Source organism: Mobula birostris, chromosome 5, assembly GCF_030028105.1.
Source record: "Mobula birostris isolate sMobBir1 chromosome 5, sMobBir1.hap1, whole genome shotgun sequence".
NCBI classification, from domain to species: Eukaryota; Metazoa; Chordata; class Chondrichthyes; order Myliobatiformes; family Myliobatidae; genus Mobula; species Mobula birostris.
This window is the reverse complement of record NC_092374.1, coordinates 187,993,443-188,017,516: the sequence shown is the minus strand read 5'-3', so window position 1 is coordinate 188,017,516 and position 24,074 is coordinate 187,993,443. Positions and strand designations below refer to the sequence as shown.

At 44.5% G+C, this 24,074-nt stretch overlaps 1 protein-coding gene across 1 annotated transcript in view; it reads left to right on the top strand.

The window, feature by feature from the left end:
* LOC140198439 (uncharacterized) overlaps window positions 1-24,074 on the top strand; it is a 163,841-nt gene that overhangs the window by 73,452 nt on the left and 66,315 nt on the right. The window contains exons 10-11 of the mRNA XM_072259529.1: window positions 2,131-2,235; window positions 22,568-22,678. Of these exons, the coding sequence (XP_072115630.1) occupies window positions 2,131-2,235; window positions 22,568-22,678 (216 nt within the window). The remainder of the gene's footprint in view (window positions 1-2,130; window positions 2,236-22,567; window positions 22,679-24,074) is intronic.

Below are 24,074 nucleotides of genomic sequence, written 5' to 3'. Positions count from 1 at the left end.
CAAAGAATTCCACAGATTTACCACCTTGTCTAAAAAAATTCCTTCTCATCTCCATTCTAAAAGGACATCCCTCTATTCTGAAGCTGTGTTGTCTTGTCTTAGACTTCCTCACCATAGGAAACATCCTCTCCACATCCACTCTATCAAGGCTTTTCACCATTCGATTGGTTTCGATGAGGTTACCACTCATTCTTCTGAATTCTAGTGAATACAGGCCCAGAGCCGTCAAACCCTCTTCTTATGACAAGCCATTCTATCCTGGAATAATTTTTGTGAATTTCCTTTGAACCCTCTCCAATTCCAGCTCATCCTTCCAAAGAAAAGGGGCCCAAACCTGCTGACAATACTCCAAATGAGGCCTCACCAGTGCTTTCTAAAGTCTCAACATTACATCCTTGCTTTTATATTCTAGTTCTCTTGAAATGAGTATTAACATCACATTAGCCTTCCTCACCACAGACTCAACCTGCAAATTAACCCTTAGGGAATCCTGCACGAGGACTCCCAAGCCCCTTTGCACCTCAGTTTTGTTTGTATTTTCTCTCCATTTCTCTCTCCTCTCTTCAACCACAAAGCATGACCATACACTTCCCGACACTGTTCCATCTGCTACTTCTTTGCCCATTATCCCAATCTGTCCTTCTGTAGCCTCTCTATTTCCTCATAACTACTTGCCCCTCCACCTGTCTTTGTATTGTCTACAAACTTTGCTACAAAGCCATTAATTCCATCATTTTTGACTTGCAATGTAAAAAGAATCAGTCCCAACACAGACCCCTGTGGAACACAACTAGCACCGCAGCCCAACCAGCAAAGGCTCCCTTTATTCCCTCTCTTTGTCTCCTGCCAATTAGCCACTGCTTTATCCATTCTAGGATCTTCCAGTAATACCACAGGCTTGCAGCTTGTTAAGCAGCCTTATGAGTGACACCTTGTCAAATGCCTTCTTAAAATCCAATGTACAGGATTAGCTATTAAGCCAAGGATCAATTTATGTTTTTTCTTTGTGTTTTTCCATAAGAGTAAAATAGTTCTTGTCAGTTTTGGAAGGAATAATTCTGTAAACCAGCATCACGAAAGCAGCTTGTCTAGTTTCTGTCCCACACTGTTTGTTCAGTCTTTCTCAGTTCAGACTGGATATCTCATTCCCTCGAGCACTGACTGCACTGAAAGTACTTCACTGGCTGAGACTTGCTCCTGGACCAGAGAATGGTGAGAGTTGCAGTGTCTTTGGAGGTGGTTCTTCTAGTTGGAAAAAATCACTATGCCCACCCACCCTCACAGAAAATGGCTGATTTAAAAAAAAAATTGTAGGATGTCATTGACCAGATATTAAGAACAAGAGAAGCAGCCTAAAACACAATCCTGTTCCCAGCAAATTGCAACATGAGTCCCTGATATCAGACAAAAAGCAGCTGGTGACGTTGAGCATTGATTATGTATCAGATAATCACGTGAACGTCGATGTTGTCTCCAAGAAGCAGCATTGTCTCCTCGAATGTACCCCGGCCACATCATTGATATCAGCCAGAACTCCCTCTTGCAAAAGTAATGGGAAAAATTACTTGACAAAGTGTGGAATGGAGCCAGTAAGCAATTGCACCCACTCACCCCTGCAAGAGTTAACACCTGGCCCCGATTGTCAGTGGTAGATGAATCAGAAACTGATGATTTGAGATTGAACTTGGGTGATTCAGTGAGTTTCCAGTGAAATTGTGGGACAACTCCATAACCAATTGTTGTGGATGTCAGGAGAAACAGACCATGGACCGTGTGGGATAGCTGTCTGCAGTGTAGTGCACTACTCAAGGTGTGGCCATTGGAACACCAGGAGATGCAGCCAGTGCAGAATATTGACAGCAAGTGACCAGGATAGATTAGACTGCAGAGGACAATTCAGGTCTGGAATAACAGGTCAGCATGTTGTTATCCCACATCGGAGGCCATGTAGAGTCAGTTGGTTCAGTCATGTAGACAAAGTTAGCAAGTCTGGGCAGAGGTTACTACATTTCCTGCCCTGTGGAGATAAGTGGAATAGTTTGGTTATTTGCAACTGCAGGCAGCTGTTAGTGTCATTTATCTGATGAATTGTTACATGTTTACTTATTTGATTTTTTAAAAAAATTGCAGGCTTTTCCACCACGGAAATTGTCGTTCTTGTCTTTGCAATCCTGCTGCCAATTGTGCTGTATTTAATTCTGAAATGTCGGGTGATAAAGAGGGAATTGGACAAAGGTATGTGTCATTGTATTTTCAGTCTTGTGTATCAACTCCAGTCACATCTACAAGTAATTTTAGACTTATTTTTATAAAAATAAGATGAAAAGCTAAGAAGAATTATCCTCACCCCCACCAACCCCTCTGGATTCCTGTGACCTGTGGGATGAAATTGTCTGACATTTTTCCCAGTTATGAAATTCTGATTTACAGTGTCACCACAGCTGGAATGATTCTGGAGTCACCTCTGATCTGACTCCAGAGGGGTCTTTAGAAAAAGTAGTCTCGAGAGAACATGTCACAGCTCACTAGGGTTTGATGCATGTGTTGTCAAATTTCAGCATCATATCAGGTTGGTGTAAAGGATCCCGGTGATGGTGAGGTGAGTGAGTGAGTGTTTGGGGCCTTTCTCATCCCCGATACAGTTGGATGTGGGAAGGCTCTCCTTCAGGCTGCCAGTAATCTTGCTTAGATACTTGCATCAATTTTGTTTTCAACAGCACCTTCCAATCACTTAATGCAAGGGCCAAAACGTCAACTGTGCCATTTTCCATAGATGCTGCCTGGCCTGCTGAGTTCTTCCAGCATTTTGTGTGTGTTTCTTGAGAATAACTTAACCACACAGACTATAGTTAACCAAGTGTAACACCCTGGGAAAGGTTTCACTGCTGATGTAATGGCCTTTCTGTAGAAGCCGTGTTTGGGTCATGTCTAGAGATAATAGATGTTCAGGAATGTGAACACCCAATGAATGGAGTGTACTTTTGTGCTGTATGCCTGACACCGGTATGAGCTGGGTCTTTTGTTCGGCGGAAGATGAATGGAGAAGACGCGGGAGAGAAGCGTTCATAGGACTTGACCCGGAGCGGGGCCATGATTTGACGAAGCCCGGGGAGATCGAAGGAGGATCAGTGAAGGGGAAACCATGAGCTCCAACTTGTGCACATCTGACTGTTTCATAAAAATGGGCACTTTTCTTCTTTTGCTTTTTCTTTACTAGCCCTTTAGTCAAATTAAGAATAATAAAGCTAAATTGTTTAATTGTATGCGGTGTTCTTATTTGTAACAGGGTAACAGGGTAACGAACCACACAGGATCCACACAAACGGGGTTTTGGAGGTGGGTTTGCACCCCAATCTCACACGTTTGGCAGGGCCGGAGATTTTCTTCCCTAGACTTACGCAGCCGATGTAACCAGAGTGATTCAATTGTGGGGGTATCATCCGGGATCGATTTCATTGGATGCTGCGTGATTGCCCTGAGCATTGGTCCAGTGGGCTGTGTGTTTAAGCCGAGTGTCCGCTAAAGTGATTACAATACGTGGAAATGGATGCTGCCGGTGTTGAGCGGTGGTGCGAATCCACGGGGTTACTGGTAACGAATGCGTGAATGTTGAGTGGGGTAGATATTTGTATTCTGATGAATTGTGAATTCGAATTTTAAGTACTGTTGAGTTGATCAGAGAAGTACGAGAGGAAGAGAATGCGTTGGAGGCACAGGACGCCTCCGTCAGCAGGGTACAGTCCTTGGTAGTGGGCCCCTGCGTTGAAGTGACGACGGATAGCCCAGCCATAAAGGGGAGAAGGAGTATGAGACTTGGGCGGAGCAGACCTCTCAGTTGTTAGGTGATTGGCAGTGCTCTGATGACATGAGACGACGGTGATTGGTTGAGAGTTTGAGTGGGCGGGCTACTGTCGTTGTGAGAGCTGTAAAGGCACAGAACCTCCTTGCCACTTCTGCGGCATACATGCAAATGTGAGAAAAGGTGTTTGGTGCGATGGGAAGCCCAATGGAGCTCATGACGAGGTTTCAGAACGTGTCAGGACGAGGGGAAGAAGCTTTCTGTCTACATTTTTCAGCTGGAGAGGCAGCTAAATTGCTTGAAGTGTAGAAGGGCCACTCAGACAGGTGAGGTGGAATCAATTAATAATCAAGCAAATATTGAAAGGCACCCAGTCCCAGTACCTGATCACTTGGGGTCTCCGCCTGTCTTGTAAGTCACACAATCCTCGCTTGTTTGTTCAGCTGCCAAAGAGAAAACGGCACTTATATATCCATTGGGATTCTTCCAGTTCGAAAGGATGCCCTAGGGCATATCAGGAGCCCCTGTGGCCTTCCAGTGTATCACGGAGAATGTGGTGAGGGATATAAACTTGCTTGAGGTATTGGTGTATCTGGATGACCTCATAGTGTTTGGGTCCACCTTGGAGGAGCATGAAGCAAGGCTGCTGAAGGTGCTGGGCCACTTGGAAGCTGAAGGGTTAAAACATTCCCTGGACAAGTGCCAGTTCTGCAAGACGTCTGTCAGCTATGTTGGGCACATAGTCTCATGGTTTGGAGTAGCTATGGATCTGTCTAAGATAGAGGCGGTGACCACATGGCCAAGGCCCCAGATTGTGGGCAATTTGCGCTTGTTCTTCGGGTTCTGTAGTTACCATCGGGGGTTCGTGAAGGGCGACGCGAAAGTAAGTCACCCTTTAAATCATCTTCTGCGTGGTTACCCTCCCTTGGGGAAGAAAAGGAGGACAACAAAAGGAGAGGAGGGTAAAGGGTATTTTAGCCCTTCAGAGCCTTTTGGAGCAAGGTGGGATATGAAATGTGAAGAGGCCTTTCAGTTGCTGAAGGAGGTACTGATACAAGCACATGTGCTGGCTTTTGCAGACCTCCGATTGGTGTATGTCCTTCATACGGATGCCAGCAGAGAGTGCTTAAGAGGTGTCCTGTATCAGGATCAGGGCACAGGGTTGAGACCTGTTGCATTTGTCAGCCTGAATCTATTGCCCTCTGTGAAAAACTATTCCATGCACATGTTGGAGTTCCTGGCATTGAAATAGGCTGTGGTGGATAAGTTGAGTGACCACCTCAGAGGTAAGGATGGACAACAATCCTTTAACTTATATCCTGACCTCGATGAAATTGGATGCCACAGTCCATCGGTGGTTGGAGGTGTTGTCTGCATATGATTTCAGCCTGAAGTACCAGCTGGAAATCAGGAACATTGATGCTGATTCTTTGTCCGACATGTGCACGATGGGCTGGACAGGGACACAGAGTGAGAGAGCATCCCGGGAGTTAAGCCATGTGTCAGTTTGCCATCGCAGTGAAGATAGAGAGAAGGTAAGGGCAGGATTGAGTGGTGGATCAACTGGGAGCTTCTGATGACACCATTCCACAAGTTTACTGTAACCTGACTGCTCTGAAGACAAACCAGTTACCGGAATTGAGTCTTGGGGAAGTGGCAGCTGCTCAGTGAGATGACTCGGGCATCGGTACCATTTGGTCAGCGGTCGAAACGGGAGACCCGGCCCAAGTGGAGAAGATGAAACACACTGCGGTGCCTCCACTACTGAGAGAATGGCCCAGATTGGAGTTGAAGAACTGGATCCTATACCAGGTCACGTCACCTCCGGACTGACCTCGGTGTTCCCAGCTGGTTCTGCCTGAGAAGTATTGGAGGATTGTGTTGAAATCACTTCATGACGATTCTGGCCATTTGGGGGTTGAAAAGACCGATGGATTGCTCAGACATCGGTTCTACTGGCACTGAATGAAGCCGGAGGTCGAAGAGTACTGGAAGTTGTGCATTCGATCCATACGGAGGAAGACACTGCCTACAAAGGCCACTCCGTTGTCCCACTTGCAGAGTGCAGAGCCCCTTGATCTGGTGTGTATGGATCTCCTGTCAATAGAGGCTGTTGCCAGCAACATGGCGAATGTCTTGGTCATTACACCAGATATGTGCAAGTTTTCCCCACCAAGGATCAGAGGGCGTCTATGGTAGGAGAAGTATTTCATTTATTATGGCCTTCCCATGTGGATACATGTGATCAGGGACGGGATTTCGAGAGTAGGCTCATACATCAGTTACTGAACACGCTTGGAGTCGAGAAGTCGAGGATCATGCCCCATCATTGGCAGGGTGGTGCCCAGCCTGAGAGGTTTAATTGGACCTTGCTAGACATGCTCCGAACCTTGATGCCAAACATACCAGCAAGAAGAACAAGTAGAGTTGACATATTGAACATCTGGTCCACTGCTACTACGGTACACGGTATAAAGCTACCGGGTACTTGACATATTATCTGATGTTTGGGCACGAGGAGATCTTTGTTTTGAGACCGGTGAGGAAGACATACCATTGAAGACATTTGTGTCTCATACGAGTAGGGATGTGAAAAAAGGCTTGTGAATTAGCTGAGGTCAGGGCTGCCAAGCAGAATCAAGGAAATAAGAGGAGGTATGACCAAAAGGTGAGGTTCTCCCAACTCATGCCGGGAGACCGAGTCTTCATAAGGAATTTGGGGCTAACTGGGAAGCATAAGTTGGCTGACCACTGGACGGCCATGCCCTATGTAGTGGAGAGTCAGATGCCAAATGTTCCAGTTTTCCGGGTGAAACCAGAGGATGGGAATGGGCCTGTTAAGATTCTCTATCAGAACCACCTTCTGCCTCTGGGAAAAGAGATGCAGGTTGACCCAGAGCCTGACCTGGAGCCTACACCTTGTAAGAGGACTCTGCGGTATCGCAGGGTGACTGAAGGACCAACAGCAGGTGAGGTTAGACTGGCCCCCACCCCTGAATGGAATACTGATACGGAGGGTGAGGAAATGGGGGTGTGGCATATGCTGCCTTTTGCTAACTCCCCACTGATTGAGGAAGAGATTCCCAACCCTTCTCACGCTGAGTCAGGTGAAATCGGGGGGACTATCTGTGGACAGACTGGGTTTCAGCGGGCCCATGAAGGGGATGAAGCAGGGCTCAGCATGGTTGAGGGGTCCGAGTTGGAAGAGGGCACAAGTGATAGACTGGAGGAGGCCTTGCCAGGTAGGCCAGGAGTATCTCAAGGAGTATCTGAACCTGAAGAAGTAGATGACGGGGTAAGGAGGTCACAAAGCATCAGGAGACCCCCCCCCCCACACCAGATAGGCTGGCCGATGTAGCACCGGGGGAACAGAGTGTGGCACCTATCGCCTTGGTGAGCCATATCACTGCCACTTACACCTGGGTTGGACTTTGTGCTTTGTATGAAGGGGTGGAAAATTATCTCACTGTCATGAGGACATGACTAATTTCGGTGGGGGGGAGAGTGTAACACCCTGGGACAAGGTTCACTGCTAATGTAATGGTCTTTCCACAGAAGCTGTGTTTGGGTTATGGTTAGAGTTAACGGGTGCTTTGGAATGTGAGCAGCCCAATGAAGGGAGTATGTTTTTTGTGTTGTGTACCTGACACTGGTGTGAGCTGGGTCTTTTGTTCGGCGGGAGATGAAAGGAGAAGTATTTCAGTGGAGTAAAGGAAATTACAGTGGCATGAGAGAGGAACTGGCCAGAGTTGACTGGAAAGGGACACTGGCGGGAAAGACGGCAGAGCAGCAGTGGCTGGAGTTTATGCGAGAAGTGAGGAAGGTGCAAGACAGGTATATTCCAGAAAAGAAGAAATTTTCGAATGGAAAAAGGATGCAACCGTAGTTGACAAGAGAAGTCAAAGCCAAAGTTAAAGCAAAGGAGAGGGCATACAAGGAAGCAAAAATTAGTGGGAAGTCAGAGGATTGGGAAGTTTTTAAAAGCTTACAAAAGGAAACTAAGAAAGTCATTAAGAGGGAAAAGATTAACTATGAAAGGAAGCTAGCAAATAATATCAAAGAGGATATTAAAAGCTTTTTCAAGTATATAAAAAGTAAAAGACAGGTGAGAGTAGATATAGGACCGATAGAAAATGATGCTGGAGAAATTGTAATGGGAGATAAGGAAATGACAGAGGAACTGAACGAGTATTTTGCATCAGTCTTCACTGAGGAAGACATCAGTATACCAGACACTCAAGGGTGGCAGGGAAGAGAAGTGTGTGCAGTCACAATTACAGCAGAGAAAGTACTCAGGAAGCTGAATAGTCTAAAGTTAGATAAATCTCCCAGACCAGGTGGAATACACCCGCGTGTTCTGAAGGAAGTAGCTGTGGAGATTGCGGAGGCATTAGCGATGATCTTTCAAAAGTCAATAGATTCTGGCATGGTTCCAGAGGAATGGAAGATTGCAAATGTCACTCCGCTATTTAAGAATGGGACATAGAAGCAAAAAGGAAACTTTAGACCTGTTAGCTTGACATCGGTGGTTGGGAAGTTGTTAGAGTCGATTGTTGGAGTCGATTGTCAAGGATGAGGTTACCTGGAGGCATATGACAAGATAGGCAGAACTCAGCATGGATTCCTTAAAGGAAAATCCTGCCTGACAAACTTATTACAATTTTTGGGTGAAACTACCAGTAGGGTAGACGAGGGAGATGTTGTATGTTTGGATTTTCAGAAGGCCTTTGACAAGGTGCCACACATGAGGCTACTTAACAAGATAAGAGCCCATGGAATTACGGGAAAGTTATATACGTGGATAGAGCATTGGCTGATTGGCAGGAAACAGAGAGTGGGAATAAAGGGATCCTATTCTGGTTGGCTGCGGGTTACAAGTGGTGTTCCACAGGGGTCAATGTTGGGGCCGCTTCTTTTTACATTGTACATCAACGATTTGGATTATGGAATAGATGGCTTTGTGGCTAAGTTTGCTGACAATACGAAGGTAGGTGGAGGGGCTGGTAGTGCTGAGGAAACGGAGAGTCTGCAGAGAGACTTGGATAGATTGGAAGAATGGGCAAAGAAGTGGCAAATGAAATACAATGTTGGAACAACACACACAAAAGTTGCTGGTGAACGCAGCAGGCCAGGCAGCATCTCTAGGAAGAGGTGCAGTCGACGTTTCAGGCCGAGACCCTTCGTCAGGACTAACTGAAGGAAGAGTGAGTAAGGGATTTGAAAGTTGGAGGGGGAGGGGGAGATCCAAAATGATAGGAGAAGACAGGAGGGGGAGGGATGGAGCCAAGAGCTGGACAGGTGATAGGCAAAAGGGATACGAGAGGATCATGGGACAGGAGGTCCGGGAAGAAAGACACGTGGGGGGGGGGGGGCCCAGAGGATGGGCAAGGGGTATATTCAGAGGGACAGAGGGAGAAAAAGGAGAGTGAGAGAGAGAATGTGTGTATAAAAATAAGTAACAGATGGGGTACGAGGGGGAGGTGGGGCATTAGCAGAAGTTAGAGAAGTGAATGTTCATGCCATCAGGTTGGAGGCTACCCAGGTGGAATATAAGGTGTTGTTCCTCCAACTTGAGTGTGGCTTCATCTTTACAGTAGAGGAGGCCGTGGATAGACATGTCAGAATGGGAATGGGATGTGGAATTAAAATGTGTGGCCACTGGGAGATCCTGCTTTCTCTGGCGGACAGAGCGTAGATGTTCAGCAAAGCGGTCTCCCAGTGTGCGTCGGGTCTCGCCAATATATAAAAGGCCACATCGGGAGCACCGGACACAGTATATCACCCCAGTCGACTCACAGGTGAAGTGTTGCCTCACCTGGAAGAACTGTTTGGGGCACTGAATGGTGGTAAGGGAGGAAGTGTAATGGCATGTGTAGCACTTGTTCCGCTTACACGGACAAGTGCCAGGAGGGAGATCAGTGGGGCCTCCTATCTTCTATCATTTTGGATCTCCCCTTCCCCCTCCAACTTTCAAATCCCTTACTCACTCTTCCTTCAGTTAGTCCTGACGAAGGGTCTCGGCCTGAAACGTTGACTGCACCTCTTCCTAGAGATGCTGCCTGGCCTGCTGCGTTCACCAGCAACTTTTGTGTGTGTTGCTTGAATTTCCAGCATCTGCAGAATTCCTGTTGTTTACAATGTTGGAAAGTGTATGGTTATGCACTTTAGCAGAAGAAATAAATAGGCAGACTATTATTTAAATGGGGAAAGAATTCAAAGTTCTGAGATGGAATGGGACTTGGGAGTCCTCGTACAGGATACTCTTAAGGTTAACCTCCAGGTTGAGTCGGTAGTGAAGAAGGCAAATGCAATGTTGGCATTCATTTCTAGAGGAATAGAGTATAGGAGCAGGAATGTGGTGTTGAGGCTCTATAAGGCGCTGGTGAGACCTCACTTGGAGTACTGTGGGCAGTTTTGGTCTCCTTATTTAAGAAAGGATGTGCTGACGTTGGAGAGGGTACAGAGAAGATTCACTAGAATGATTCCGGGAATGAGAGGGTTAACATATGGGGAACGTTTGTCCGCTCTTGGACTGTATTCCTTGGAGTTTAGAAAAATGAGGGGAGACCTCATAGAAACATTTCGAATGTTGAAAGGCATGGACAGAGTGGATGTGGCAAAGTTGTTTCCCATGATGGGGGAGTCTAGTACGAGAGGGCATGACTTAAGGATTGAAGGGCGCCCATTCAGAACAGAAATGCGAAGAAATTTTTTTGGTCAGAGGGTGGTGAATCTATGGAATTTGTTGCCATGGGCAGCAGTGGAGGCCAAGTCATTGGGTGTACTTAAGGCGAGATTGATAAGTATCTGAGTAGCCAGGGCATCAAAGGTTATGGTGAGAAGGCGGGGGAGCGTGACTAAATGGGAGAATGGATCAGCTCATGATAAAATGGCGAAGCAGACTTGTGGGCCAAACGGCCGACTTCTGCTCCTTTGTCTTATGGTCTTATGGTCTAAGACACCAGAGAGAAGAGGTCGTAGGACTCGACCCAGAGTGGGACCATGGTTCGACGAAGCCCGGGGAGATTGAAGGAGGATCGGTGAAGGAGAAGCCATGAACTCCAACTTGTGCACATTAGACTGTTTCACTAAAATGGGCCCTTTTTTATGCTTTTTCTTTACTAACCCTTTAGTCAAATTAAGAATTATAAAGCTAAATCATTTAATTGTATGTAGTGTACTGTCTGTTATTTCGCGGTACTGATTTGTAACAGGGTAACGAATTGCACAGCATCCACACAAACAGGAGGTTTTGGGGTCGGGCTCACACTTCAGTCTCACATGTTTCACAGGGCCGGAGATTGTCTTCCCTAGACTTACGCAGCCGATGAGAATAGTGACAATATTTCACAAGAATAGTACCAATAGCTACTGGCATTTGCAGTGTAAATGTTCTCTGCTGATTTATAGATAAATTACCAAATGAAGTCTGTCTCTGAGAGACAGAAATCAGGAAAAAAGACAGATGACCCCAGGTTTTGTCAGAGAGTTGTGTATTAAAGTAAAGCTTAATCAATTATGAAGGGATACAAAGCTCTAGTTGGGGAATTTCAAGATAAGGAACAAGACTGCTCAAAGCACAAAATGATAAGATCAGGTTGTCTCTGGTAACAGAATGAAACCATAAGGCACAGGAGCAGAATTAGATTGTTCTCCCAGAAACTTAAGCCATTACTGCTTTGCTGTCATCCCTGCCAGCATCTCCTTCCAATTTACTTTGGACAACTCTCTCATACCACTATAATTTATTTTATTCACCTGGATAAAGATAGATCTGGACCTTGGGTTGAGGTTCTAAACTGGAAAAAGGCTAAATTTGAAGAAATGAGAAAGGATCTAAAAAGCGTGGATTGGGACAGGTTGTTCTCTGGCAAAGATGTAATTGATAAGCGAGAGGCCTTCAAAGGAGAAATTTTGAGAGTGCAGAGTTTGTACGTTCCTGTCAGGATTAAAGGCAAAGTGAATAAGAATAAGGAACCTTGGTTCTCAGGGGATATTGGAACTCTGATTAAGAAGAAGAGAGAGATGTATGACATGTATAGGAAACAGGGAGCAAATAAGTTGCTTGAGGAGAATAAAAAGTGCAAAAAAAACTTAAGAAGGAAATCAGGAGGACTTGAAGAAGACATGAGGTTGCTTTGGCAGTCAAGGTGAAGAATAATCCAAAGAGCTTCTACAGGTATATTAAAAGCAAAAGGATAGTAAGGGATAAAATTGGTCCTCTTGAAGATCAGAGTGGTTGGCTATGTATGGAACCAAAAGAAATGGGGGAGATCTTCAATGGATTTTTTGCATCTGTATTTACTAAGGAAACTGACATGGAGTCAATGGAAATTAGGCAAACAAGTAGTGAGGTCATGGAACCTATACAGATCGAGGAGGAGGAGGTGCTTGCTATCTTGAGGCAAATCAGAGTAGATAAATCACCAGGACCTGACAGGGTATTCCCTTGGATCTTGAAGGAGACTAGTGTTGAAATTGTAGGGGCCCTGGCAGATATATTTAAAATGTCGGTATCTACGGGGGAGGTGCCGGAGATTGGAAGATAGCTCATGTTGTTCTGTTGTTTAAAAAAAGCTAAAAGTGATCTGGGAAATAATAGACCAGTAAGTTTGACGCCGGTAGTAGGTAAATTATTGGAAGGAGTACTAAGAGATAGGATCTACAAGTATTTGGATAGAGGGACTTATTAGAGAGAGTCAGCATGGCTTTGTGTGTGGTAGGTCATGTTTAACAAATCTATTAGAGTTTTTCGAGGAGGTTACCAGGAAAGTGGATGAAGGGAAGGCAGTGGATGTTGTCTCCATGGACTTCAGTAAGGCCTTTGACAAGGTCCCGCATGGGAGGTTAGTTAGGAAGATTCAGTCGCTAGGTATACATGGAGAGGTAGTAAATTGGATTAGACATTGGCTCAATGGAAGAAGCCAAAGAGTGGTAGTGGAGGATTGCTTCTCTGAGTGGAGGCCTGTGACTAGTGGTGTGCCACAGGGATCAGTGCTGGGTCCATTGTTATTTGTCATCTATATCAATGATCTGGATGATAATGTGGTAAATTGGATCGGCAAATTTGCTGATGATACAAAGATTGGAGGTGTAGTGGACAGTGAGGAAGGTTTTCAAAGCTTGCCGAGGGATTTGGACCAGCTGGAAAAATGGGCTGAAAAATGGCAGGTGGAGTTTAATACAGACAAGCGTAAAGCATTGCACTTTGGAAGGACAAACCAAGGTAGAACATGCAAGGTAAATGGTAGGGCACTGAGGAGTGCAGTAGAACAGAGGGATCTGGGAATACAGATACAAAATTCCCTGAAAGTGGCATCACAGGTATATAGGGTCGTAAGGAGAGCTTTTGGTTCATTGGTCTTTGTAAATTAAAGTATTGAGTATAAGAGTCGGAATGTAATGGTGAAGTTGTATAAGGCATTGGTGAGGCCGAATTTGGAGTATTGGTGTGCAGTTTTGGTCACCAAATTACAGGAAGGATATTAGTAAGGTTGAAAGAGTGCAGAGAAGGTTTACAAGGATGTTGCCAGGACTTGAGAAACTGGGTTACAGAGAAAGGTTGAGTAGGTTAGGACTTTATTCCCTGGAGTGTAGAAGAATGAGGGGAGATTTGATAGAGGTATATAAAATTATGATGGGTATAGATAGAGTGAATGCAAGCAGGCTTTTTCCACTGAGGCACGGGGAGAAAAAAGCCAGAGGACATGGGTTAAGGGTGAAGGGGGAAAAGTTTAAAGGGAACATTAGTGGGGGGGGCTTCTTCACACAGAGAGTGGTGGGAGTGTGGAATGAGCTGCCAGATGAAGTGGTAAATGCGGGCTCACTTTTAACATTTAGGAAAAACTTGGACAGGTACATGGATGAGAGGTGTATGGAGGGATATGGTCCAGGTGCAGGTCAGTGGGTCTAGGCAGAAAAATGGTTCAGCACAGCCAAGAAGGGCCAGAAGGCCTGTTTCTGTGCTATATTGTTCTATGGCTCTAAAATACTGCTACATCTGACTTTTCTCCCTATCAAATTTCAAGTTTAACTCAATCATATTGTGATCACTGCCTCCTAAGGGTTCCTTTACCTTTAGCTCCCTAATTGCCTCCAGCTCATTACGAAACACCCAGTCTAGTATAGATGAACCCTTGATAGGCTTAATGACAAACTGCTCTAAAAAGTCATCTCACAGATGTTCACCAAATTTACTTTTTTCAGATCCATTACCAGTATAACCAATATACCTTCATGTTCAAATCTCCCATGACTATCATAATGTTGCTCTTTTGACACGGTTTTTCTATTTCCCTCTGGTGTTCCTCCCTATTTTCTTTCTTCCATGGCCTTCTGTCCTCTCATATCAGATTCCCCTTCTCCAGCCCTGTATCTCTTTCACCAATCAATTTCCTGGCTATTTACTTCACCCCTCTCCTCTTCCTCGTTTCCCCTGTCGCCTGAGTTTCTTCCTCCCCTCCATTCACTTTCCTACTCTGACTTCTCCTCTCTTTTTTCCAGTCCTGATGAAGGGTCTCGGCCTGAAATGTCGACTCTACTCTTTTCCATAGATGCTGCCTGGCCTGCTGAGTTTCTCCAGTATTTTGTGTGTGTTGCTTGGATTTCCAGCATCTACAGATTTTCCCTTGTTTCCCTTGTCCACATCCCAGCTACTGTTTGGATGCCTGGATATAACTGCCATCAGGGTTATTTTACCCTTGCAGTTTAACTCAACCCACAAGGATTCAACATCTTCTGATCCTTCTGTTACATCTTTCTAAGGATTTGATAACATTTTTTACCAGCAGAGCTACACCAACCCCTCTGCCTACTTTTCTATCCCGACGATACAACATGTAGCCATGGATATTTAGCTTCCAACTGCAACTATTCTTCAGCCACGATTCAGTGATGGCCACAACATCATACCTGACAATCTGTCAAAGTGCAGCAAGATCATCCACCTAATTTCTTATATTCTGTGCATTGAGATATAACACTTTGAGTACCGTATTTGCAACCCTTAGGAATGCACTGATACCACCTTGCTGGCTGCAATTTTGTACTATCATCTGCCTGCCCTTCCTAAACGGTCTGACTGCACGTTATCTTTGCTTTTTTACCATCCGTCCTATACTAAGTCCCTTTATTTCAGTTCCCGTCTCCCTGCCCAAATAGTTTAAACGCTCCCCAACAGCTCTAACAAACCTGCCTGCGAGGATATTGGTCCCACTTGGTTTCAGGTGCAGCCTGTTCCTTTTGTGCAGTTCATAGCTCCCCCAAGAGATCCCAATGATCCAAGAATCTGAAGCCCTGCCCCATGCACCAGCTTCTCAGCCACACATTTGTTTGCAAAACATCCTTTCTCTAACCTCACTGATATATGGCACAGGTAGCAATCCAGAAATTACTACATAGAGGTCCTGCATTACAGCTTTCTGCCTGGCTCTCTAAATTCGCTTTTCAGGACCTCTTTGCTTTTCCTTCCTATGTCATTGAAGGGATACAAAAATACGGTCATGGAATCATACAAAATACAGCACAGACACAGGCTCTTTGACCCATCTAATCCATGTGGAACCATTTAAACTGCCTAGTCCCATTGACCTGCACCCTCCATACCACTCCCATCCATGTACTTTTCCAAACTTCTCTTAAATGGTGCCATCGTGCTTGTATGCACCATTTGCACAGACAGTTCATTCCACACTCTAGTGACGATCTGAGTGAAGAAATTCCTCCTGATATTCCACTTAAACATTTCACCTTTCACCTTTAACCCATGACCTCTAGTTGTAGTTCCACCCAACACAGTGGAAAAAGCCTGCTTGCATTTACTCCATCTATACCCCTCATAATTTTGTATATCTCTATTAAATTTCCTCTTAATCTTCTGCATTCCAAGGAATAAACATAGAACACAGAAATTACAGCACATTACGGGCCCTTTGGCTCACAAAGTTGTGCTGCCCATGTAACCTACTCTAGAAACTGCCTAGAATTACCCTATCATATAGCCCTCTAGTTTTCTAAGCTCCATGTACCTATCTAAGAGTCTGTTAAAAGACCCTATTGTATCCACCTCTACCACCGTTACCAGCAGTACATTCCATGCACCCACCACTCTCTGTGTGGAAAAGTCCTAAGCTATTCAGTGTTTCCTTATAACTCAAGTCCTCCAGTCCTGGCAACATCCTTGTAAATTTTCTCTGTACTCTTTCAACATTATTTATATCTTTCCTGTAGGTAGGTGAACAAAAATGCATGCAATACTCCAAATTAGGCCTCGCTAACATCTTGTACAACTTCAATGTAACACCCCATCTCCTGCACTCCACATTTTGATTTATGGAGGCCAATATACCAAATACTTCCTTTACAACTCTCTGTATGTGACACTACTTTCAAAGGATGTTTGACCTGTATTTCTCGATCCCTTTCTTCTACTGTACTCCTCAGTGCCCTACCATTCACTGTGTAAGACCTTACCCTGGTTGGTCCTCCAAAGTACGACACCTCATACCTGTCCACAATAAATTCTATCTTTCACACTGTCCATTACATCCACAATCTTGGTGTCACCTGCAAATTTGCTGATCCAGTTAACTACATGACCATCCAGATCGTTGATATAGATGACATACAAAATGGACCCAGTAGATTGCTGTGGCAGTCCACTAGTCACAGGCCTCCAGTCAGAGAGGCAAGCATTTACTATCACTCTCCGGTTTCTCCCACCAAGCCAATGCCTAATCCAATTTACTACCTCATCTTAAATGCCAAGCAACTAAAATTTCCTGACCAATCTCCCATGTGGGACCTTTTCAATTCTCTTGCTAAAGTCCATGTAGATAATATCCACTGTCTTACTTTCATCAACTTTTCTGGTAACTTCCTTGAAAAACTCCATAATATTTGTTAGACAGTATCTACCATGCACGAAGCCACGTTGACTATCCCTAATCAGTCCTTGTCTTTTCAAATACTCATGTATCCAGTCCTTTAGAATACCTTCCAATAATATTCCCACTACTGATGTCAGGATCACTGAACTATAACTTCCTGGTTTATTTTTGCAGCATTTCTTAAACAGTGTTACAACGTTAGAGATCACCCAAAACTCCAGTACCTCACCTGACACTAACGATGATGTAAATATCTCTGCTAGTGCCCCAGTGACTTCTGCTGTAGCCTGCCACAGGGTCAGGGGATTATTCCATTCTAATTTGCCTCAAGACAGCAAACACCTCCTCGCCTGTTATCCATAACCTATCTGCTGATTTTCCTCACTTCTACAGATTCCGTGTCTCCCAAGTAAATACAAATGCAAAAAATCTATTCTAAATCTTCCCAGTCTCTTTTGGCTTTACACATGGATTACTATTCTGGTCTTCCAGAGGACCAAAGTTGGTCTCTTGCAATCCTTTTGCAAGAAAGCTTGTAGACTGAGAGAGACGGGGAGGTGAAATGTAAAGTCAGAGGGTTCTGAAAGAACAGATCAGCATTTTAATACTGAGCCATTGTCTGAGGGAGAACCATGTGGGGCTGTGAACTGGGTACATTACGATCACCAAGGAAGAGGTACTGAGCATATTGTCAGAGCTTCCATCTGCCGAGTCCCAGGTCGAGATGGACTTCATCCTGTGGTCTAATAGAATGAGGCAGAGCTATAGATTATGATCAGTATTAAGTTTCTCAAGTTCTCTTGATTGGGAGAAGGTTTCATTAGATTCAAAATCCATTTGTCACTTCTGACCCCTCTTCCCTAAATGGTCGAAATCCCTCTGCATCCCACGATAACCACCTTCACTATCAACAACACCACCTAAGATATTGTAATGAGAGATGCAGAGATGACAGAGGAACTGAATACGTATTTTGCATCAGTCTTCACAGTGGAAGACGTTTGCAGTATACCGGACATTCAAGAGTGTCAGGGAAGTGAAGTTTGTGCAGTGAAAATTACGGCTGAGAAGGTGCTCAGGAAGCTTAATGATCTGAGGGTGGATAAATCTCCTGGACCTGATAGAATGCACCCTCGCGTTCTGAAGGAAGTAGCTGGAGAGATTATGGAGGCATTAACAATGATCTTTCAAGAATAGATAGATTCTGGCATTGTACCAGATGATGGGAAAATTGCAAATGTTACTCCGCTATTTAAGAAGGGTGGGAGGCAGGAGAAAGGAAACTATAGACCTGTTACCCTGACATCAGTGGTTGGGAAGTTGTTGGAATCGATAGTTAAGGATGAGATTACGGCATACCTGGAGACACATGACAAGATAGGCCAAAGCCAGCAAGGTTTACTGAAAGGAACATCCTGCCTGACAAACTTACTACAATTCTTTGAGGAAACTACAAGCAGGGTAGACAAAGGAGATGCAGTAGACATGGTGTACTTGGATTTTCAAAAGGCCTTTGACAAAGTGACACACATGAGGCAGCTTAGCAAAATAAGAGCCCATGGAATTACAGGGAAGTTACTAGTGTGGGTGGAGCATTGGCTGGTCGACGGAAAACAGAGAGTGGGAATAAAGGTATCCTATTCTGGCTGGCTGCCAGTTACAAGTGGAGTTCCATGGGGGTCGGTGTTGGGACCACTGCTTTTTACAATGTATGTCAATGATCTGGACTACGGTATTCATGGATTTGTGGCTAAATTTGTCGATAATACAAACATAGCTGGAGGTGCAGGTAGTGTTGAGGAAATGGAGAGCCTGCAGAGAGACTTAGGTAGTTTAGAGGAATGGGGAAAGAAGTGGCAAATGAAATACAATGTTGGAAAGTGTATGGTCATGCACTTTGGTGGAAGAAATAAAAGGGCAGACTATTATTTGGATGGGGAGAGAATTCAAAATGCAGGGATGCAAAGGGATTTGGGAGTCCTTGTGTAAGATACCCTGAAGTTTAACCTCCAGGTTGAGTCGGTGGTGAAGAAGGCAAATGCAATGTTAGCATTCATTTCTAGAGGGATAGAATATAAGAGCAGGTATGTGATGTTGAGGCTCTATAAGGCACTCGTGAGCCCACACTTGGAGTATTGTGTGCAGTTTTGGGCTCCTTATTTTAGAAAAGATATACTGACATTGGAGGGGTTCAGAAAAGTTTCATGAGAATGATGCCAGGAAGGAAAGGGTTACTGTATGAGGAACATCTGGCTGCTGTTGGACTGTATTCCCTGGAGTTCAGGAGAATGAGTGGGGATCTCATAGAAGCATTCTGTATGTTAAAAGGCCTGAACAGATTAGAGATGGTAAAGTTATTTCACATATTAGGGGGTTCTAGGACAAGAGGGCACAACTTCAGGATTCAAGGATATCCTTTTAGAACTGAGATGCGGAGAAATTACTTTAGTAGACGGTGGTAAATCTGTGGAATTTGTTGCCACGAGCGGCTGTGGAGGCCAAGTCATTGGGTGTATTTAAGGCAGAGATAATAGGTTCTTGATTGGCCAGGGCATGGGGAAAAGGCAGGGGAGTGGGGATGACTGGAAGAATTGGATCAGCCCATGACTGAATGGTGGAGCAGACTTGATGGGCCAAATGGCTTACATCTGCTCCTATATCTTAAAGTCTTATGGTCTAATTTCCTGTCATCTGCAAACTTAGTGATCAAACATTGTGTATTTGCATCCAAATCACTGATAAAAATATCAAATAATAAGTGTCCCAACACCGACGACTGTCACCAGCTTCTATTATGAGAAACAATCTTCAACCACCACCCTCTGCTTTCTACCTTTGAGCTAATTTTGAATTCCCCTGAACCCGGATGCCCATGGATTCCATGGCACCTAACCTTCCAGACCACCTGCCTATGAAGGATTATGTCAAAATAGTTCACATTCATTGCCCTGTCTGCACTTCTGGTTACCTCTTCAAAAAAAATCTCTGAAAGATTCAACAAACATGACTCCCCATACATAAAGCTATGCTGCCTTATCCTAATCAGATTTTGGTGAATCAAATCCTGATATTTGTATCCCTCAGACTTCCTTCTTGTAACTTCCCCAGCCCTGATGTCAGGCTGACCAGGATGTAGTTCCCTGGCCTGTCCTTGCTGCCTTTCTTAAACACTAGACCGACATTAGCCTCCTTCCAGTCTTTGGGAACTTCACTGCTGGCTAATGATGAAATAAATATCTTCACAAGGGCCATCTTCTCTAGCCTCCCACAAAGTCTGAAGATGCATTTGATCAGTCCTGTAGAGGAACTGCAGTGGTAATATGGTCATGTTGTTCTGGGAGCTCCTGATGTTGGGTCACCCCCAGGACCACTGGGTTTTACTGTCACAGCTCTGAACTTGGAATCCACTGCAAACAATTATTGACCCTCATCTTTCAGGGATCTCAACTACCCCAACAGCAACCATTGATTCTGCTGGTGCTGATTTTTCTTTCCCCCTCCCCCACACCCTCCATTGAATCGACTGAACCTCTGTTTTAGTTTTGTCATTTAAGTGAGTGTGCTGTAGATTTCCCAGACTTGTATGTGGACCCCGGGATGTTTGGGTCCCAATCTCCACCAGTACAATTGGGCACATGGAGCTATGCCATGGGTTAAACATGTCCCATTGAATGACCTGAGGAGCTAAATGCAGACTCCCGTGCCAATGTTCTGCATAGCTGTAATAAAAACTGGCTGAGCTGGGAATGTTCTCCAGGTCAGGCAGCATCTGTGGAGGGTAGTGTTTCTAATTGATAAGCTTTAGTTAGACTTGGAAGAAGGTGAGAAGAACCAAGGGAACAAGAGGAAAGTGTGTGATATCAGAATCAGGTTTATTATCACCAGCTTGTGTAGTGAAATTTGTTAACTTAGCAGCAGCAGCTCAGTGATACCAAAAATATGATACCAAAAAAGGTAAAAAACAGTAAATAAATTACAGTATACATACATGGAACAGATTAAAAATCCGGCGAAAAGCAGAAATAATATATATTTTAAAAGTGAGGTATTGTTCATGGGTTCAATGTCCATTTAGGAATCGGATGGCAGAGGAGAAGAAACTGTTCCTGAATCGCTGAGTGTGTGCCTTCAGGCTTCTGTACCTGCTAGCTGATGGTAACAGTGAGAAACAAGAGAATTTTTGGGTTTTGGTCAAAGCACAGCTGGTAATTGTAGCCCCAGTAACAGAGTGACATCTGTGACTCTCAGAGTCTATCATTTAATTACAATATTATAATGGTGTATACACAGAGACATCACTGTGTCTGCTCATGGATAGGCCAACAGTTCATTATCACTGGGTTAGTATCTTGGAATCCTGACCCAGCATCACCATGAGAACAACAGAGATTCCAGTGGGAGGCTCACCACCCCCCTGTCAGGGTAAACGGACAGGGAATATATGTGGCTTCACCAGCATCACCCACATTCTCAGAACCAGTGTTGTTGAAGTGTTGCACATTGAGAGATCTCCACTTTTGGATGAGACATTGAGCCTTCTTCGGGAAGGTGTAAATGATCCTTCCGTGTTATTTCCAAAAGAACAAAGGATTTCTCCGCAGTATTGGAAAACATAGTTCTGTTAACCAACATCACAAAGCCAGCTTTTACATAACTGTTTGTTCAGCCTTACTCAGTACAAACTGAGTCTCATTCTCTCCAACAGTGACTGCACTTAAAGTACTTCATGGTCTGGCCAGAGACTGGTAAAGGATGCTGTGAGATTACAGGTTCTGTTTCTCACGTGGAGAAGTTCACTCTGCCCCCACTCACAGGAGTTGGCTGAATTTTTCAGTTCCTGTGTGACGTCATTGAAACGATATGAAGAATGTATAAGATGATGAGAGGCATTGATCGTGTGGATAGTCAGAGGCTTTTTCCCAGGGCTGAAATGGCTGCCACAAGAGGGCACAGATTTAAGGTGCTGGGGAGTAAGTATAAAGGAAATAGCAGGGGTAAGTTTTTTACGCAGAGTGGTGAGTGCGTGGAATGGGCAGCCGGCAACGGTGGTGGAAGCAGATACAATAGGGTCTTTTAAGAGACTTTTGGATAGGTATATGGATCTCAGAAAAATAGAGGGCTATGGGTAACCCTAGTAATTTCTAAGGTAGGGACATGTTCGGCACAACTTCGTGGACTGAAGGACCTGTACTGTGCTGTAGGTTTTCTATGTTTCTAATGTAAGGAGCTGTCAAACACTCTCCTGTTCCTGGCACGATGCAACATCAGACCATGATATCTGAAATAAAGTAGCTGGTGACAATCAGTCTGATGTGCAGTTGTCAGTCAACTGTCTGGGCATCAACCTGCCCTTCACAAGGAGGCTTTCTCTCCTCGATGGGTTAACGTCTGACCCCAGTTATCGTTGGGAAATGAGACAGAGGCTGATGTGATTGAAGTTGAGAGTTTCAGTGACTTTCCAGTGAAATTGTGGGGTAACTCCATTACCAATTGTTGTGGACTTTGGGAGAATCAAATCCTGAATCATATGTGTGCTGGTCACAGTGTAGTGAACTTCTAACGGTGGGGCCATTGTAACACCAGAAGGAGCAGCTGGTGCAGAATATTGGCAGGAGGTGACCTGGGAAGATTGGACAGCTGATCAGGATTGTGAATTGTCTGTTCTCGATTGGAACAACAGTTAAGCATCTTGTTTTCCCACCTTAGAGGATGTGCAGTCAATTGATTTAGAGTCAGTAAGACAGGGCAGAGGTTGGCATCTGCCTGACCTGCAGGATGAAAGTGGAACAGTTAGGTTGTTTGCAACATTGTGCAGCTGTTATGGTCATTTCTCTGATGAATTGTTACATCTTTTCTTATTTGAATTTATTTTCACTTGCAGGTGATTCCATCAAGGACACTTTAATTAATGCCTTGTGGAAAGTTGTCCAGATATTGCCAATCATTGGTGTTATATATCGGTTGTACTTGGTCTTGAAGAATCCTCAAAAAGGTATGTGACTTTGTGTGATTTGCCTGTGGTATAAGCTCCAGCCATCTCTCCAAGTAATTTATGACTAATTTTATCACAGACATTAATGAAATGAAAAACTCCAACAATCAACACCACGTCCCCATCACAGACCCTACCCACCCCTCTGACTCACTGTGACATGTGGGATGAAACTGGCATCATTTTTCACCCAGTTGTGAAGTGTTGCTTCACAGTGATCCCATCTCTTACCTGACTCCAGAGGGATCTTTGGAAGAAGTCGGGTTGAGAGGAAGCTATCTCTGCTGTCTGGTGTTTGACAGGTGGTGCTGTTCAACTTCAAAATGAAATCAGCTGAGGAATGAGAGACAGAATCCCCTTTATCCCAGTGATGGTGAGGTGTTTGCATGATAGGTATCCCTCTGATCCTCGATAGAATTCGGTGTTGGGAGGCCTCTCATCGATCTTTCCAAAATATTTGCATTGATTTTGTTTCAATGGCACCTTCCAGATAGTCAGCACAAGGGGACACATTCCCCCTCTTCCTCTCCAAGTTGTAAACTATCCAGGGTTCAAAATATTGGCATTCCTTCCTCATGGCCTAATTCAAGCAAGGCCTGGCTAAATTCACTTTGAGATCTACTTCACCATACAGACTAAAGTTGTCCAAGAGTAGAATCAATGTTTATACAGTAAGTGCCCCCTGCTGTTTCACAAATTACCAAATGAAGTCTGTCACTAAGCCAAGTAAAGCAAGATAAGGGCAGATAACCCCAGGCTTGGTCAGACAGTGGGGTATCAAAGAAAAGCTTGAAGGATTAAGGAAAGGTGGTGAGCTTTAGTGGGGCAAATTCAGAGGTAAAGAACAATTTGCTGAAAACACAAAGATCAAGCTTGCTGAGGAGAGGATTAGAACAGAAATATAAAGGTTTATAGACTGCAGAGAGGAAGGGGGAAGCGAATTGTAAAGTCAAAGAGGTTTCTGAAAGTATTGATGAACAATGAGCTGTAATCTGAGTGAGAATCAGTGTAGAGCAACAAATCTGAGAAAATTACAATCACCAGGGAAGAAACACTGAGTCAATTGTTGGAGCTGCCAACTGACAAGTTGGACATCCAGATGGACCTTATCCTGGGATCTAAAAGAGGCAGCTAATGACATACTTCATGCAGCAATTTAAATGTTCTCCCTATTCTGAAAAGTTTCCATTAAATTGGACAGTGGCAAACGTGATTGCTTTATAGAAAGGTAGCAAGAAAGGACAGGAGAGAATGTGTGAGGGTGATGTGTGGGAGCATCTGTGGATGTGAAACTTGGCAAGGAGATGAGGTAGAATATAGAAACAGATGAATCTAGAGACAGGTACAATTTTCAGTACTGGAGAGATGGGTAACATTTTGAAGGGTTGATCCAGTG